At 42.9% G+C, this 13,115-nt stretch overlaps 3 gene segments (V, D, J or C); all 3 read left to right on the forward strand.

Annotated features, from left to right (window-relative positions):
- Positions 1-204: 204 nt before the first annotated feature.
- LOC132228365 (T cell receptor alpha variable 18-like) lies at positions 205-2,304 on the forward strand. The segment is given in 3 exon segments: positions 205-353; positions 484-869; positions 2,230-2,304. Coding segments are annotated over 3 exon segments (507 nt in total).
- Positions 2,305-2,375: 71 nt separating this feature from the next.
- LOC132228409 (T cell receptor alpha variable 19-like) lies at positions 2,376-8,583 on the forward strand. The segment is given in 3 exon segments: positions 2,376-2,524; positions 2,713-3,124; positions 8,454-8,583. Coding segments are annotated over 3 exon segments (591 nt in total).
- Positions 8,584-12,142: 3,559 nt separating this feature from the next.
- On the forward strand, positions 12,143-12,899 carry LOC132228460 (T cell receptor alpha variable 18-like). The segment is given in 3 exon segments: positions 12,143-12,278; positions 12,413-12,759; positions 12,891-12,899. Coding segments are annotated over 3 exon segments (402 nt in total).
- The last annotated feature ends 216 nt before the right edge of the window (positions 12,900-13,115 follow it).

Here is a 13,115-nt window from a genome sequence, read left to right on the forward strand (position 1 = left end):
CCAGGCATGATTTCCCTTCTATGTCTACAATTTAAGCTCCACTCCAAGGTAAATATCCAATTCAAAGCAGGCTGCAGGACAGAGGAGAAACCAGGAGAGGGCGCTGCTGCCCTTGGGTGGTGGTTTGACACACCTCTTCCATTTCTGAACACACCTTTTTTACAGCCTGTGACATGAACTTGCAGGGCAGTTTGTCTTGCTTAACCCCTGAGCCAAGACTATTCCAATAAGGGATCAAGAGAGTAGAGGAACAGCCCTCTCAGCTTCAGTACTACCAACCAAGACTGCTGCTGCTTCTCCACCAGCCATGCTGTCTCCTTCCTGCTTGGGACTTGTCATCTTGTTGATATTGAGTAAGTAACCTTTATTCAAGGGGTTGAAGATGTTCTATTCCTTGGCTTTAGGATAACTTTTAATCCCTACCAAACTGGAGACCATCCCTCTTCACTGCCAATGTAACAAAACCTTTACTTTTTTTTTTAGGGGGGACCAGTGGAGCCTCAGTTTCCCAGACAGAAGGCCTTGTTACCCTCATAGAAGGGGCATTTTTGACCCTGAACTGCACTTACCAGACTACCTATTCAGCTTTTGTTTTCTGGTATGTCCAATATCAAAACAAAGAGCCGGTTCTCCTCCTGAAAAGCTCATTGGATAATCAGGAGGTGAGCAACAGAGGCTTTCGGGCCAGTCTTGTGAAGACAGACAGCTCTTTCCACCTGAGGAAAACTTCAGTGCAAATGTCAGACTCTGCTGTGTACTACTGCGCTCTGGGAGACACAGTGAGGGAGGCTGCAGGGGGAGCTGAGCACAAACCCCGAGGGACTCACATGGGGCTTAATGGGACCAGCCTGGTTATTCTAGGAGCCACAGTGAGCCTCAGTGTCTGTTATCAGGAAACATACAGGTATTTGTCAAGGAAATGGAAACTATGTTTTCCAAATACAAACAAAAATATTTGTCTACTCATTGAGCGTGATTCCCCAGTTAGTAAATACAGGTATGATGTCAAAATGATGTGGAATTTTCATTGATTTCCTGTGATTTTTCTAAGTGCATGAATAATTTATGCTGAACTAAAGTACTATCAGGGCAAGTTTCTCATTCTAAAATAAAAATAAAAAGTTTCAATTCTACTTTAGTGTGAGCAGAGTTTGTTTTAGTAGGTTCAATAATTTCTAGAGTTTTCAAGGTAAGCCACCTGGTGAAACAGAACACAGATAAAAAGACTGTGGAACACCTGGCTGGTGTGGCTCAGTAGTTGAGCATTGACCCATGAACCAGAACACTGAGGTTCGATCTGGTCAAGGCACATGCCTGGGTTGTGGGCTCGATCCCCATTAGGGGGCATGCAGGCAGCAGCTGATTAATGATGCTTTCTCATCATTGATATTTCTGTCTCTTTTCCCTCTCTCTCTCTGTCTGAAATCAATAAAAACACATTTTTTTAAAAAAGACTGTGAGGCTATTTCCCCCTCTGATCTTAAAAATATTGATTTATAAAGAACAATTACATTTAAAATTTTGATGCACCTTGCCTATGTTCTCATGAACTTATATCTACAGAGGCGAAGCACAAGTCCCAATGTTTAAAGCTACAAAGAGATTACTGGCTGTGAAACAAGGGACAAATGCCAATGGATACTTTTAATAGGATTTCTATTGTTTTTTTATAATGCTCTTGTTACAGCATTGTACAGTCTAAGTATTTTTCCTATCCCAATTTTTACATAATTAGTATGGGTGGTTTTGGAGAGCAAGATGATTTTCAGAAATGTATGTATGGAGTTATAACAGAAATTTCTGTATTAGGCACTTAGTGGAATGTAGACTTTTCTGAATTTTTGTTTACACACACAGAAAATATTTTATCCTTGCTGTTACTGAACATGTCACACACATGACACATTTTGTGACTCAGGAGGCATGATGGGAAATGATTCATTATCAACAAAATATTTCTCATGTAAATATTTTGGATTCCATGCAAAGTAGAAACAAAGGCTGAAAATAAAAGTTTTGTTTTCCTGTGAGACAGTGAAAACATCATGATTGCTTTTTACATTGCTTCTCTTGGGAGAGAAGGAGACATATATAAGACCAAAAGATACATAACCACATTATCCATTGTATTCACCATAGCATCATAAATTGTATTCTATAAAAGTCCCACATTTTCCATCAAAGGGGAATGAACTGAACAGGATTCCATTTCCCTCTGTTTATTTCTAGTGCTATAACTTACAACTAGATAAAATAGGTCTAGTTCAGGAGGCTAGCATTTCCCACCTAACAGGAAGTGTGTGACACAACATATAGCAAACTTGTGCTATATCTGCTATATCTATTTCCTGGAGGGGGGCAGAGCATCGCATAGCCCAGGATCTCTGCCTGTACCTCTTGAGCACAGAGTTCAGAATTAAGATCTGGATTTGAGATAGAACATAGGACATTTTACTCAAGGGAAGACCTACCAATATGCTGATTGCCGGTGTGCTGAAGGCAGTCATAGCCTCCATCTGTCTTGGTAAGGATGGTACAAACACAGTGCTCAAGCTCCGCTCAGTCCCAAAGTTTGTGGGAGAAGCAAATCATTGTTGTCTGAAGAAGTTTAAAAGGAGGATAATGGGCAATGGAACCAGAGTGCTGGGTCCTAAGCCACTTCATCCCTTTTACCCTCATGGTTACAGTCTATATCTTTTCTCTTTCTTGCAGGATCCAGCATGACCCAGAAAGTAATTCAAGCCCAGTCTGCAATTTCTGTGGTGGAGAAGGAGGCTGTGACCTTGAACTGTGCATATGAAGTTAGCAGTTACAATTACTATTTATTCTGGTACAAACAACCACCAAGTGGGAAAATGACTTTTCTTATTCACCAGGAGTCTTATAATGAGCAAAATACCACGGAGGGTCGATATTCTCTGAACTTCCAGAAATCAGCCAGTTCTATCAGCCTCACCATCACAGACTCACAGCTCGGGGACTCAGCGGTGTATTTCTGTGCTTTGAGAGATGACACAGTGATGTGGGTGCCTGTGGGGGCCCCAAAAAATCATCAACATGAGATAGAAGCCCTGGGGAGGGACTCCATCACAGACAGGATGAAGCAGGGGCTGTGTCAACACAGGTGGGGGGGTTGGCAAGGAAACTTTAGTTCAATTCATACAGAATGTGTAGATATATCATCCCTTAAAAGCAAAGGGATCTCTCATTCTTTAGAACACTAAGATAGAATATATAGCACATTAAATATTATTTTTAAAAAGGGCAACAAGAAAATGTAATCTTTTCTTGGTTTTATTGAGATGGGGAAATGATCTAGTTATCTTTAGACCAAATAGGTGACTCTGCTGATGTGTTGTTAAAACTTCAGAATCATTCATACATTTATGAATGAACTATCATGTCAAATGCTTTGATTTACCTGAAATAAAAATGCCTTTCATTGATTTTTCTTAAAAAATAGTATCATTACTCAATGAGGTAGAATAAATTTTTTAATTTAGATTTATTTCTATAATCCTACAAATGACCTTTTGCACAACAGAATAGATTTGAAATGTTCCTCAAATACCTTCCTTTGGCTCCTCTCTTTTTGTGACATTATCGTGATTTTTTATAAAGCATCAGAATGCGTTGCTCTCATGTAGAAGCTCCCTACAGAGAGGGATGTTTAAAGTGGGAATCTGTCCTAACCTGTCCAGTCTTTTGCATTCCCTTCCCCGACCCCACCCGGCCCCCAGCAGCCAGGGTCAGAATGACAGTTGCGTGGCAACCAGGGCCTGTCTGGTATTGCCCAGTGCCTACTTCCTGTCCAAATATATGTTTTTTGCAGATGTTACAATAGGTGCTAAGGAGCAAGGATTTTCATTTTGGATGCCACACTTACGTCTAAAAACCTCTGAGTTACTTGTCAACATTAAGAAATCACACATCACCCTGGCTGGTGTGGCTCAGCGATTAGAGCATCAGCCTGTAGACCAAAGGGTCACGGGTTCGGTTCCTGTTTCGGTTCCTGTTCAAGGGCATGTACCTGGGATGCAGGTTTCATCCCTGGCTCTGGTCAGCATGTGCAGGAGGCAACCAATCTCTCTCTTCCTTCCATTGTCTCCGCAAAAAAAAAACAACAAAACAAAACAAAAACAAAAATGGGGAAAAAAATCCTCATGTGAAGATTAACAATTTAATAAATAAATGAATATCAGTCATCACATTAAAACCTGAATTTCTAGATTCTCTTTAAAAAATCTAGGAGCATGAGATTCTCTGGGGTAGAGGTCAAAAGTTCTGTTGAATACAAACCGACTTTAATGTAGTCTTATTTCATTTTAAAAATCTGTGAATTAACCTTAAAGTAAAAATTTAAATTATTGGTTGTAATATATAAGCTAGTTAAGAAGACAAACAAATCTGAATTAACATGTCATTTAACTAGGTCTACTTTCTCCCCGATATTTCATCTATCAGAACACGTGTTCCACTTTGATAAGCTCAAGTCTATCCATTAGTTCATAAGACCTTTAGTTCTAAGTATTAGGGAAACATTAGTTAGCAAGACAGTCGTGGTTTCTGCCTTTATTGGAGATACCATTTTCCAGTGGTATCCAGTATGGAATAGAGGCAGAAAGAACTGCAAACTGGAGTTTTAGAGCTTCTTACACAAATACTCTACGTGACCTTAAGCAAGCTGTTAACTTCTCTGAATCTGTTTCCTCATCTGTAACGTGTAGAGGTTTAATTAGGAAGTTGTTGTTGAATAGCCCACTCCAAAATTTGACTAGCCTCACAGAATCACCTAGTCCACCGTTGTTTTTGAGTTCCTAACACATGCTACCAATCCCCCTTTATTTAGGAAAGGACTATTAGGTGCTTTAGAACTAGCCATGGTGCGCCACAGATTGCATGATAATGTCCTGATAATACCAACACCACCCACCATACTGTTCTAGACCTCAAGGATGCCTTTTTCACTATCCCCCCTACATCCTGGCTCACAAAACCTCTTCGCCTTCCCTTGGACCGACCCTGACATGGGACGCTCCCAGCAACTTACCTGGACCGTTCTACCCCAGGGATTTAGAGACAGTCCTCATCTTTTTGGACAGGCCCTAGCTCAGGACTTACAAGAATTAGACCTAGGCAGTTCCACCCTCCTCCAGTACGTTAATGATCTTCTCAGCAGCCCCTTCGAGGATTCAAAACTTCACACCAACCTCTTACTCAATTTTCTTGCTAACAAGGGATATTGGGTGTCTCCCTAAAAAGCACATCTAACCACCTCTCAAGTCATCTACTTAGGACTTGCCCTGACCCATTTTCAAAGGGCATTCTCCCATCCCGCATCGTCCTCATCTACAAAATTACCACCCCAACTACCAAACAAGAACTCCTCTCCTTCTTAGGTCTTACTGGATACTTTTGTCAGTGGATCCCCAACCATGCTGTTTTAGCAAAACCCCTATACCAAGTGGCCAAAGGAGACCCTAATGAACCCCTAAATCCATCCACCCCTATATCCTCCCCCTTCAAAACTCTCCAAGAGGCCCTTCTCCGGGTCCCGGCCCGCACCCTCCCCAACATGTCTAAACCTTCCTGTTTATATACTTCTGAAAGACAGGGAACGGCAGTGGGACTCCTGGGACAGCACAAGGGGCCCACCCTCCAGGCAGTTGCGTATCTCTCCAAGCAGCTAGACAACACTGTTTTAGGATGGCCTTCGTGCCTAAAAAAAATCTCCCTGCAGCAGCAGCTATTTTAACTCTGGAAAGCCTGAAAATTACCCTCTATAGTCCGGTCACAGTATACTCTGCACATAACATTAAAGACATGTGATCTCAAAGACATCTCCAGAACATTATGTCTCCCTCTCACATTCAACAACTACACACTCTTTTTTCTCCAAACACCTCAAGTAACCATAGCTTCCACTTCCTTGCTTAACCCAGCCGCCCTACTCCCCATATCATCGGGGCAGGTGACCCACAGACACATGACTGCATGGAGGTCCTGGGCCTCTCCGTTTCCCCTTTCCCACACATAATGGACAGTCCTCTCTCTGCAGAGGCACAAACATGGTTCACTGACGGGAGTGCCTACGTCTTAGACAATATCTCCTATGCAGGTTACTCCACTGTGTGCATGAACCCTCAAAGTATTGTCGAGGCCAACCCCTCCCCCAGGGTACCACCTCACCTCTACATGGCATCTTGCTAAATAACCCCTTATCCACTCTTCTTGCCAGACTGAAACGGTACAGACATCCCCTCATAAAGCCCAGCTGTCCCAAACAACAGTCACTTACCTCAGTTCACTCACCCTCACAAAGCCATGCCATTCCTTAGACCAGTGGTCGGCAAACTGCAGCTCGCGCGCCACATGCGGCTCTTTGGCCCCTTGAGTGTGGCTCTCCCACAAAATACCATGTGTGGGCGCTCATGTACAGTGCGATTGAAACTTCGTGGCCCATGCACAAAAGTTGGTATTTTGTGGAAGAGCCACACTCAAGGGGCCAAAGAGCCACATGTGGCTCGCGAGCCGCAGTTTGCCAACCACTGCGACTGTAAACACCTTATCTCCTCCATCACTGTCCCCTCCTCTAAACAAGAAATACTCTCCTTTCTCCGGCTCGTTAGGTACTCTCACCTCTGAGTTCCCAATTTCAGTTTTCTTACAAAGCTCTTCTATAACATGACACGGCCAAGGGACTCCTCACTGAGCCTTTAGATCCCAAGGCCAGCATGCTCACCTCTTTAATGCTCTGAAGACTTCTCTGACCTCAGCGCCCTCTCACTCACACACACACCCCTTCCCAAAGAACAACTTCCTTACCTCAAAACCACAAACACTTAACAGTCCGGCTACTATTAAAAGCTGAACTCATTATACCTTAACATATTATCTCTAAGGAGTTTTAAATCCAAGCGGCTAGAGGCCTGCTCCCCCTGCCTCTCCCCACCTTTTCTCTAGCCTCATATGCCTATACATAATTTTCCAAAGTTTTTGACAACTCAAAAGCTTTGGAACATTGCTGGGTTAAATGATAAACATATGAATATTTCAACAAGTTTTAAGTTCACCTAATTTTAGCTTTTATTACAGAAAACCTATAAAGTAAATTTAAAACTGTTATGCTTTGTTAAAGATTGCTCATAAATGTCAATTTAAAAAATGCTGGTTGTTTACTTTTTAATTATCATTGGAAAATTAAGGTTTAAATATTGTAAATGACACAGGCCAGTAAGCCAGAACAAGCAGAATAGGGAAACTGAAATAATAAAACAGCAATCCGCAGCCATCTAGTAAATCCTATCTTCCCTAAACCAAGGACACTTAAAAATAAATAATTTAAGAATCTCTTTCCTTCCACCAGACCATTTGCCATAATCTTTATTGTCCTAACTTTTACCCGAATAATACTAAAATGTCTAAAACATTTTGTCTCTACCAGATTACAAGCCCTATTTGTACTCAGAAAATAACACCCCTAGATACCATCGCAACCTCCTTTTGTGCCCAGACCTCATCATCCCTGACCCCCAGAGCAAGGACAATAGGCCAGGTACAGATATAAAAACTCACCAGAGCAGAAAGCTCCAGGTGCCTAGCAAAGAGAAAAAATTAAAAAAAAAAACACTCCCCCCCCCCCACACACAAACACCTTGCCTCCAGAATAACTTACCTTCCCATTAACCTCCCTGAAAAAAACAATAACCCCTCTCTCCTATCAGCCAAATGACTAATAAATTATATACCCAGACTTCCACATTCTTGCAGATTATTAGTGACAACATTCCCCCACCTGGCCCATACTATCCCATCTGAACAGTGCAAGATATTTTTGAATTCATTACAGATCTCTGGCTCCAGGGCAATTTACAGGATTTCTCTTCAGATCACATCTATTTGTTTACCTTCGTAATGCTTCTAAGTTTTGCAGATCTCTTATATCCCTAAAATGGTCCCCCTACTTGCCCTCCCAATGGTTGGCAAACTGCGGCTCGGCAAACCATGGCTCGCGAGCCACATGCGGCTCTTTGGCCCCTTGAGTGTGGCTCTTCCACAAAATACCAACTTCTGTGCATGGGCCACGAAGTTTCAATCGCACTGTACGTGCGCACCCGCACGTGGTATTTTGTGGAAGAGCCACACTCAAGGGGCCAAAGAGCCGCAGGTGGCTCGCGAGCCGCGGTTTGCTCACCATGGCCCTAGACTATCTCTTAGCCAAAGAGGGAGGGGTTTATTTAGTTGCTAACACCTCTTGTTGTTTTTGTCTAAACTCTACAAGTCAAATAGAGGAAAGAACACAACACATTCTACAGAATACGCAATGGCTCAAGGAAATAAGTCAGGAGAGCATAGAGCACTCCATACGATCCAGCCTACAAGTGCTCTGCCCAAATTAGGGCTTTTACCCCTTTTAGGCCCCCTAACACTATTTCTCCTACTCTTCCTCTTAGGCCCGGCATTTTCAGAATAGTTACCAAATTTATACAAACAAGATTACAAGTCCTAGTTCAGAAAGTAGAAGAGTTTGTCCTTACCCAGGTAAAAGCACCCTACAGGCCTATATCCCAGGAAATAATCTGACTTAACTTCTTAGGCATCCACGACAGTCCCTCCCATGCATGAAGTGGACAGAGAGAAAAGTCAACCCCTTCCCCCTTCTTTTCCTTTATATATACCCTTTAAGAAGGGAATGAAAAGGGTAGAGAGAATAATACAGGGCAGAGAAAAACTTACTGTGCTTAGCAGATACCTTGCAGAAAGCTTGCAGCCTTGAGCACAGCACAGCTCAGATAACCAGAAGACACCTGGCATGGGGGGAACCAAGGATGGACTAGACCCTTAGGTCAGCAGAGCGGCTTGCAACCAGCAAAAGTTAATAAAAACCTACCTCTCCCGCTCTCTTGGCTGATGCCTTTCTCGGTCTCAGCCTACCTGCACCCAGGTGTCGGGAATAAAATCTCTTTTGATACATGATGGCCTCATGTCATAAGTGCACGACCCCGCCTACTCCGGACCTTTCAGTGGCCATAGGGTCAAGAATAACAATTTAATCAAGTTTCACATAAACCAAATTCCAGAGACCATTCCTTAAGTAACTCAACTTTCAGGCAAAATGGAGGACTTTTTATTTTTGAGACTGTTTTACAAAATTTAAGATATATAAATTTGAACCTGAAGTTTATTTATTCCAAAGGCTAGACAATACTAAATCCTTCTGGAAGCTCATCAGAGAACTAGTGTGATGAAACGAGAAGGAAGTAAGAAAGCCCTGGGCATGTGTCTGGACACCCAAACCTGGACTCCCACCCACTAAGTGTTAGACCTCTGAGCATTGGGGGTTAAACATGTTGGTAAACAGGCCTCTGAAAGGAAGAGAGAGATGAAAGGACAAAACTAAATCCAAACACCAGAGGTTATATATTCAGACAGGTTTTATTCACCTAGTGATAAATGTGTCAGCTATCCCCTGGGCCTGAGCTAGTGGGAATATAGGCAGGATTGGGGATAAGATCTGTTTTACTTATCAGCTCCTCACTCGACTGAAAGCAACCTGAGATAGGAATCATGTCTTGTTTTGGCTTATGCGATTTTTACAGAGCTTTACACAGTGTAGACCACTAGTAAATTTCCAGGAAGAATGCTTGCACTTAGGGTTTCCCAAGGGTGCCTGTTAGCCTGAGAGCAGCTAGGGATCTGCTTAGTCAGAGAGTCCTGCCAGCATGGTCACTCTCCTTAAGGGCCTAATTTTGGTAAGAGTCAAAACCAAGTTAATTTCAATTTGGTGAGAGAATCTGCTAAGGGTGAATATTTATTATTTGAAGAAAATTATTTTTGTGTCCAGCTGATTTAGTCACAGCCATTGTTATTATATGGACAGCACAGCCGCTGGCTGAGAGCCTGTGCAGGAAAATAGCACAGCAGTCTGCAATAACAAACGGCCTTACGTGGTTCATAGAAGCTGGGAACAATGTTTCGCTTTCTTACCACAACATCAGACTTTGCATACAGCAAACCCAATCCTAGAGAAAGAACAAACTATGAAAATGGCCCTTTTCAATTTTCTGCTGGGTTTGTTTTACTAGCACAGATAATTACAAAGGGAACGAGACAAACAAGCCAATAGACACTGAGCAAGCAGTACCTTTAATTGAGATTCCTGAATTCCCTAATAAAACAAATAAATAGGCAGCTAAGTACCATATGCATGCCTCTGGAAGAAGATAGCAGGGCTAATGATGGTAATCACCTAAACTGGCTTTCTCAAAGCAGATACAAAATTGGATTAAAACCATGATGTGACAGAAGTAAAAAGATAGTGTGTCAAGAACCAGGTTACCTATGCAGGTTCCCTCAAAGGCTAAAACTGTAAGGTTGCTGCTCCCCAAATCTGGGCCAGGAGCCGCTAAGAAGAGGGGATATTGAACTCAGTGAGTGGCCTCTCTTGTGTGTGCAGATCTAAGTCAAAGATCCAAAGCGACCCCCCTGCAGTCTCTCTCACGCCCTCTCTCTTTCCAAATCCCTCCTCTCTGGTGCACTCGCCCACAAATTTTAGGTGCTTCTGGATCCCCAAACTCCTCTTTTGTCTCACCAACACAGTGAGACAGCTAGGTTGTTTTTGGTAACTTCTCCCTGCACTAGAACTGCCACCAGGAAACAAGCTTGGGCAATGCTTAGAGCTCATCTCATTTGTTTTCCTGTAGTCCAATGTCTGAAACTTATTGTTTCATTTATTTTGTCTAAGCTTCTGGTTGGAAGGTCAATTCCTATAGTACTCTACCTTTGTCAGTGAAATATAAGTCACAGTAATTTATTTTATTTGTGTTTTATAAATGGACTGTAGGCCTGATGCACAAAATTTGTGCAAGAGTAGGCCTTCCTTTCCCTGGCTGCCAGCACCGACTTCCCTCTGGCACCTGGGACCTGGGCTTCCCTCACAGTCCCAGCTACATCCAGAAGGTCATCCGGAAAGACGTCCAGTCTAGTTAGCATATTATGCTTTTATTATTATAGATCATTCCATGATGGATTGGGGAAAAAACTGGCTATTCAACCACAGATTATTTGAGAAGAACTATAGTAGATAATGTTTTGTCTGTGGTGGTGAGTGTTAGGAGGTGAATAAAAATAATTCAGGTAAAGGACTGGAGGAGAGTAGGGAGCACTTTCTAGGCAGAGGGATCTCTCTCTGACCCATGAGAACCATGGAGACATATATAAGGAAAGACCCCAGACTATGCCACTTAAAAGTTGTGCCTGTGATTATTTGGGAAGATATAGATCTCTCTGCCATGCAAGAAATAATGTGCCGGGGTCCAACCCCAGCAGGTCCAGGGGTTCCCAAAGGCGTAGACGGAGTCGGCAAAGAAGGAAGGACTCGGAGACAGTGTTCAGTTGATCAGCAGCCTAGCCGGGATCTACAGCCAGGATCTCCAGCCAAGTTCTGGTCTGGATCTCCAGAGAGGTTCTGCTGTTTATTGTCTTGTTACATCCGTATTTATACCAGTTGATTTTAATCCGGGCAATTTCTATTACAAAGGTTAGGGCGTTTCTTATCTCCATTCCAGGGAGTAAAGATTATGTAGCTTAAGCATGATTGTTTGTAGTTAAATTGATTAACTACCCGCCTGGCACTTAGTTAAGGAGTTTCATCCCCTCCCTAACTTCAGGGAAAAATCCCTATCTGGGGAAACAACCTTTCTCGGAGAGGTGACCTTGGTTAAAACACACAGTGCTAAGGGGAGCAAACATATTAAGAACAGTATGCTATATACATCAAGTCCCTTGAAACATATGCTGTGCAGATGTTTCTATCCTGCAGCGACTGTGTCAAGCAGCAAGGATGGACCGGCTTCCGGCAATGATGGAAGTAATAAATATTTCCCCAAGAATACTAATGAACCCACAGAGTGAATGTTTAGGACTTTCATCTTAGGGTTCTATCCCATTACCCTGTGTCTACCCCTCTTGCTGTTATTGGGAGGAATAAGGTCCAAGATATGGTGCAATTGTGGTGCAATTTGAAGGATAACCAGCGGAGGGCGATGCTTCCTTCTGCTGTGGTTCACATTTGTATTCTAGCTGTGGTTTGAAGGTAAATGCAGCCACAAAACAGGCTGTGGTGCAGAAAGGGGTTCTTATTTATGGGTGATGAGTTTCTACAAGTTCCCGCTAGAGACTAGCCCTATTGCATTTGGTGTGTTCTAGGGAGCAAGGATAATCTTCTGTCAACATGCTTTCTGCCACCTGTTCAGTTCTTGTGATCTTCTTAACATTCAGTAAGTAACATTTTATCCTAAATGTTAATGATTTTCATTTTCCTACAATCAAGGAGAAAGCTTGTAGTTTCCTCCTCTGACTGAAAATCCTCTTGCCTATCCATTTCTAACATAACAAAATAATTATTTTTCAGGAGTGACCAATGGAGACTCAGTGACCCAGACAGAAGGCCCTGTTACCCTCACTGAGGGGGCATCTGTGATCCTCAACTGCAATTACCAGACCACTTACTCAGCTCCTTACCTTTTTTGGTATGTCCAGTCTCGCAACAAAGCTCCCTCACTCCTCCTGAAGAGCTCAACAGAGCACCAGACGACCGAGCATCAGGGGTTCCAGGCCAAGCTTGTTAAGAGTGACAGCTCCTTCCACCTGGAGAAATCCTCACTCCATATATCAGATTCTGCTGTGTACTACTGCGCTCTGAGAGACACAGTGAGGGAGGCTGCAGGGGGAGCTGAGCGCAAACCCAGAGGGGCACAGGTGGGCAGCCCTGGGAGGGAGTGTTATATTCTCCCTCTGCACAGTATGGAGTGTATTTAGAGTTTCCTCAGGAAAATGAACCAAGCTCTGGTAATCCCTAGAAACCTAAGAGGTTGGGAATTGCTCTACAGGTAGAATAGGGCAGATGTCACTTAAAGGGAACCCAAGCTTTGATACCCAGAAGTGCTCAGCCAGAAAGGCTCCTCTCTTCTCCAGACTCCAAACCTTTCGTAGGAAAAATTTCCAGGAAAACTCTATCATGGAATTAGTCTACCACGATATTTTAACTATTTGGTGATTGAAAAGCCTTGCTAATCTTGTGCGTTTCATGGAAACATTCACAAACCAAATGAGGG

This window comes from Myotis daubentonii, chromosome 1 (assembly GCF_963259705.1).
Source record: "Myotis daubentonii chromosome 1, mMyoDau2.1, whole genome shotgun sequence".
NCBI lineage: Eukaryota > Metazoa > Chordata > Mammalia > Chiroptera > Vespertilionidae > Myotis > Myotis daubentonii.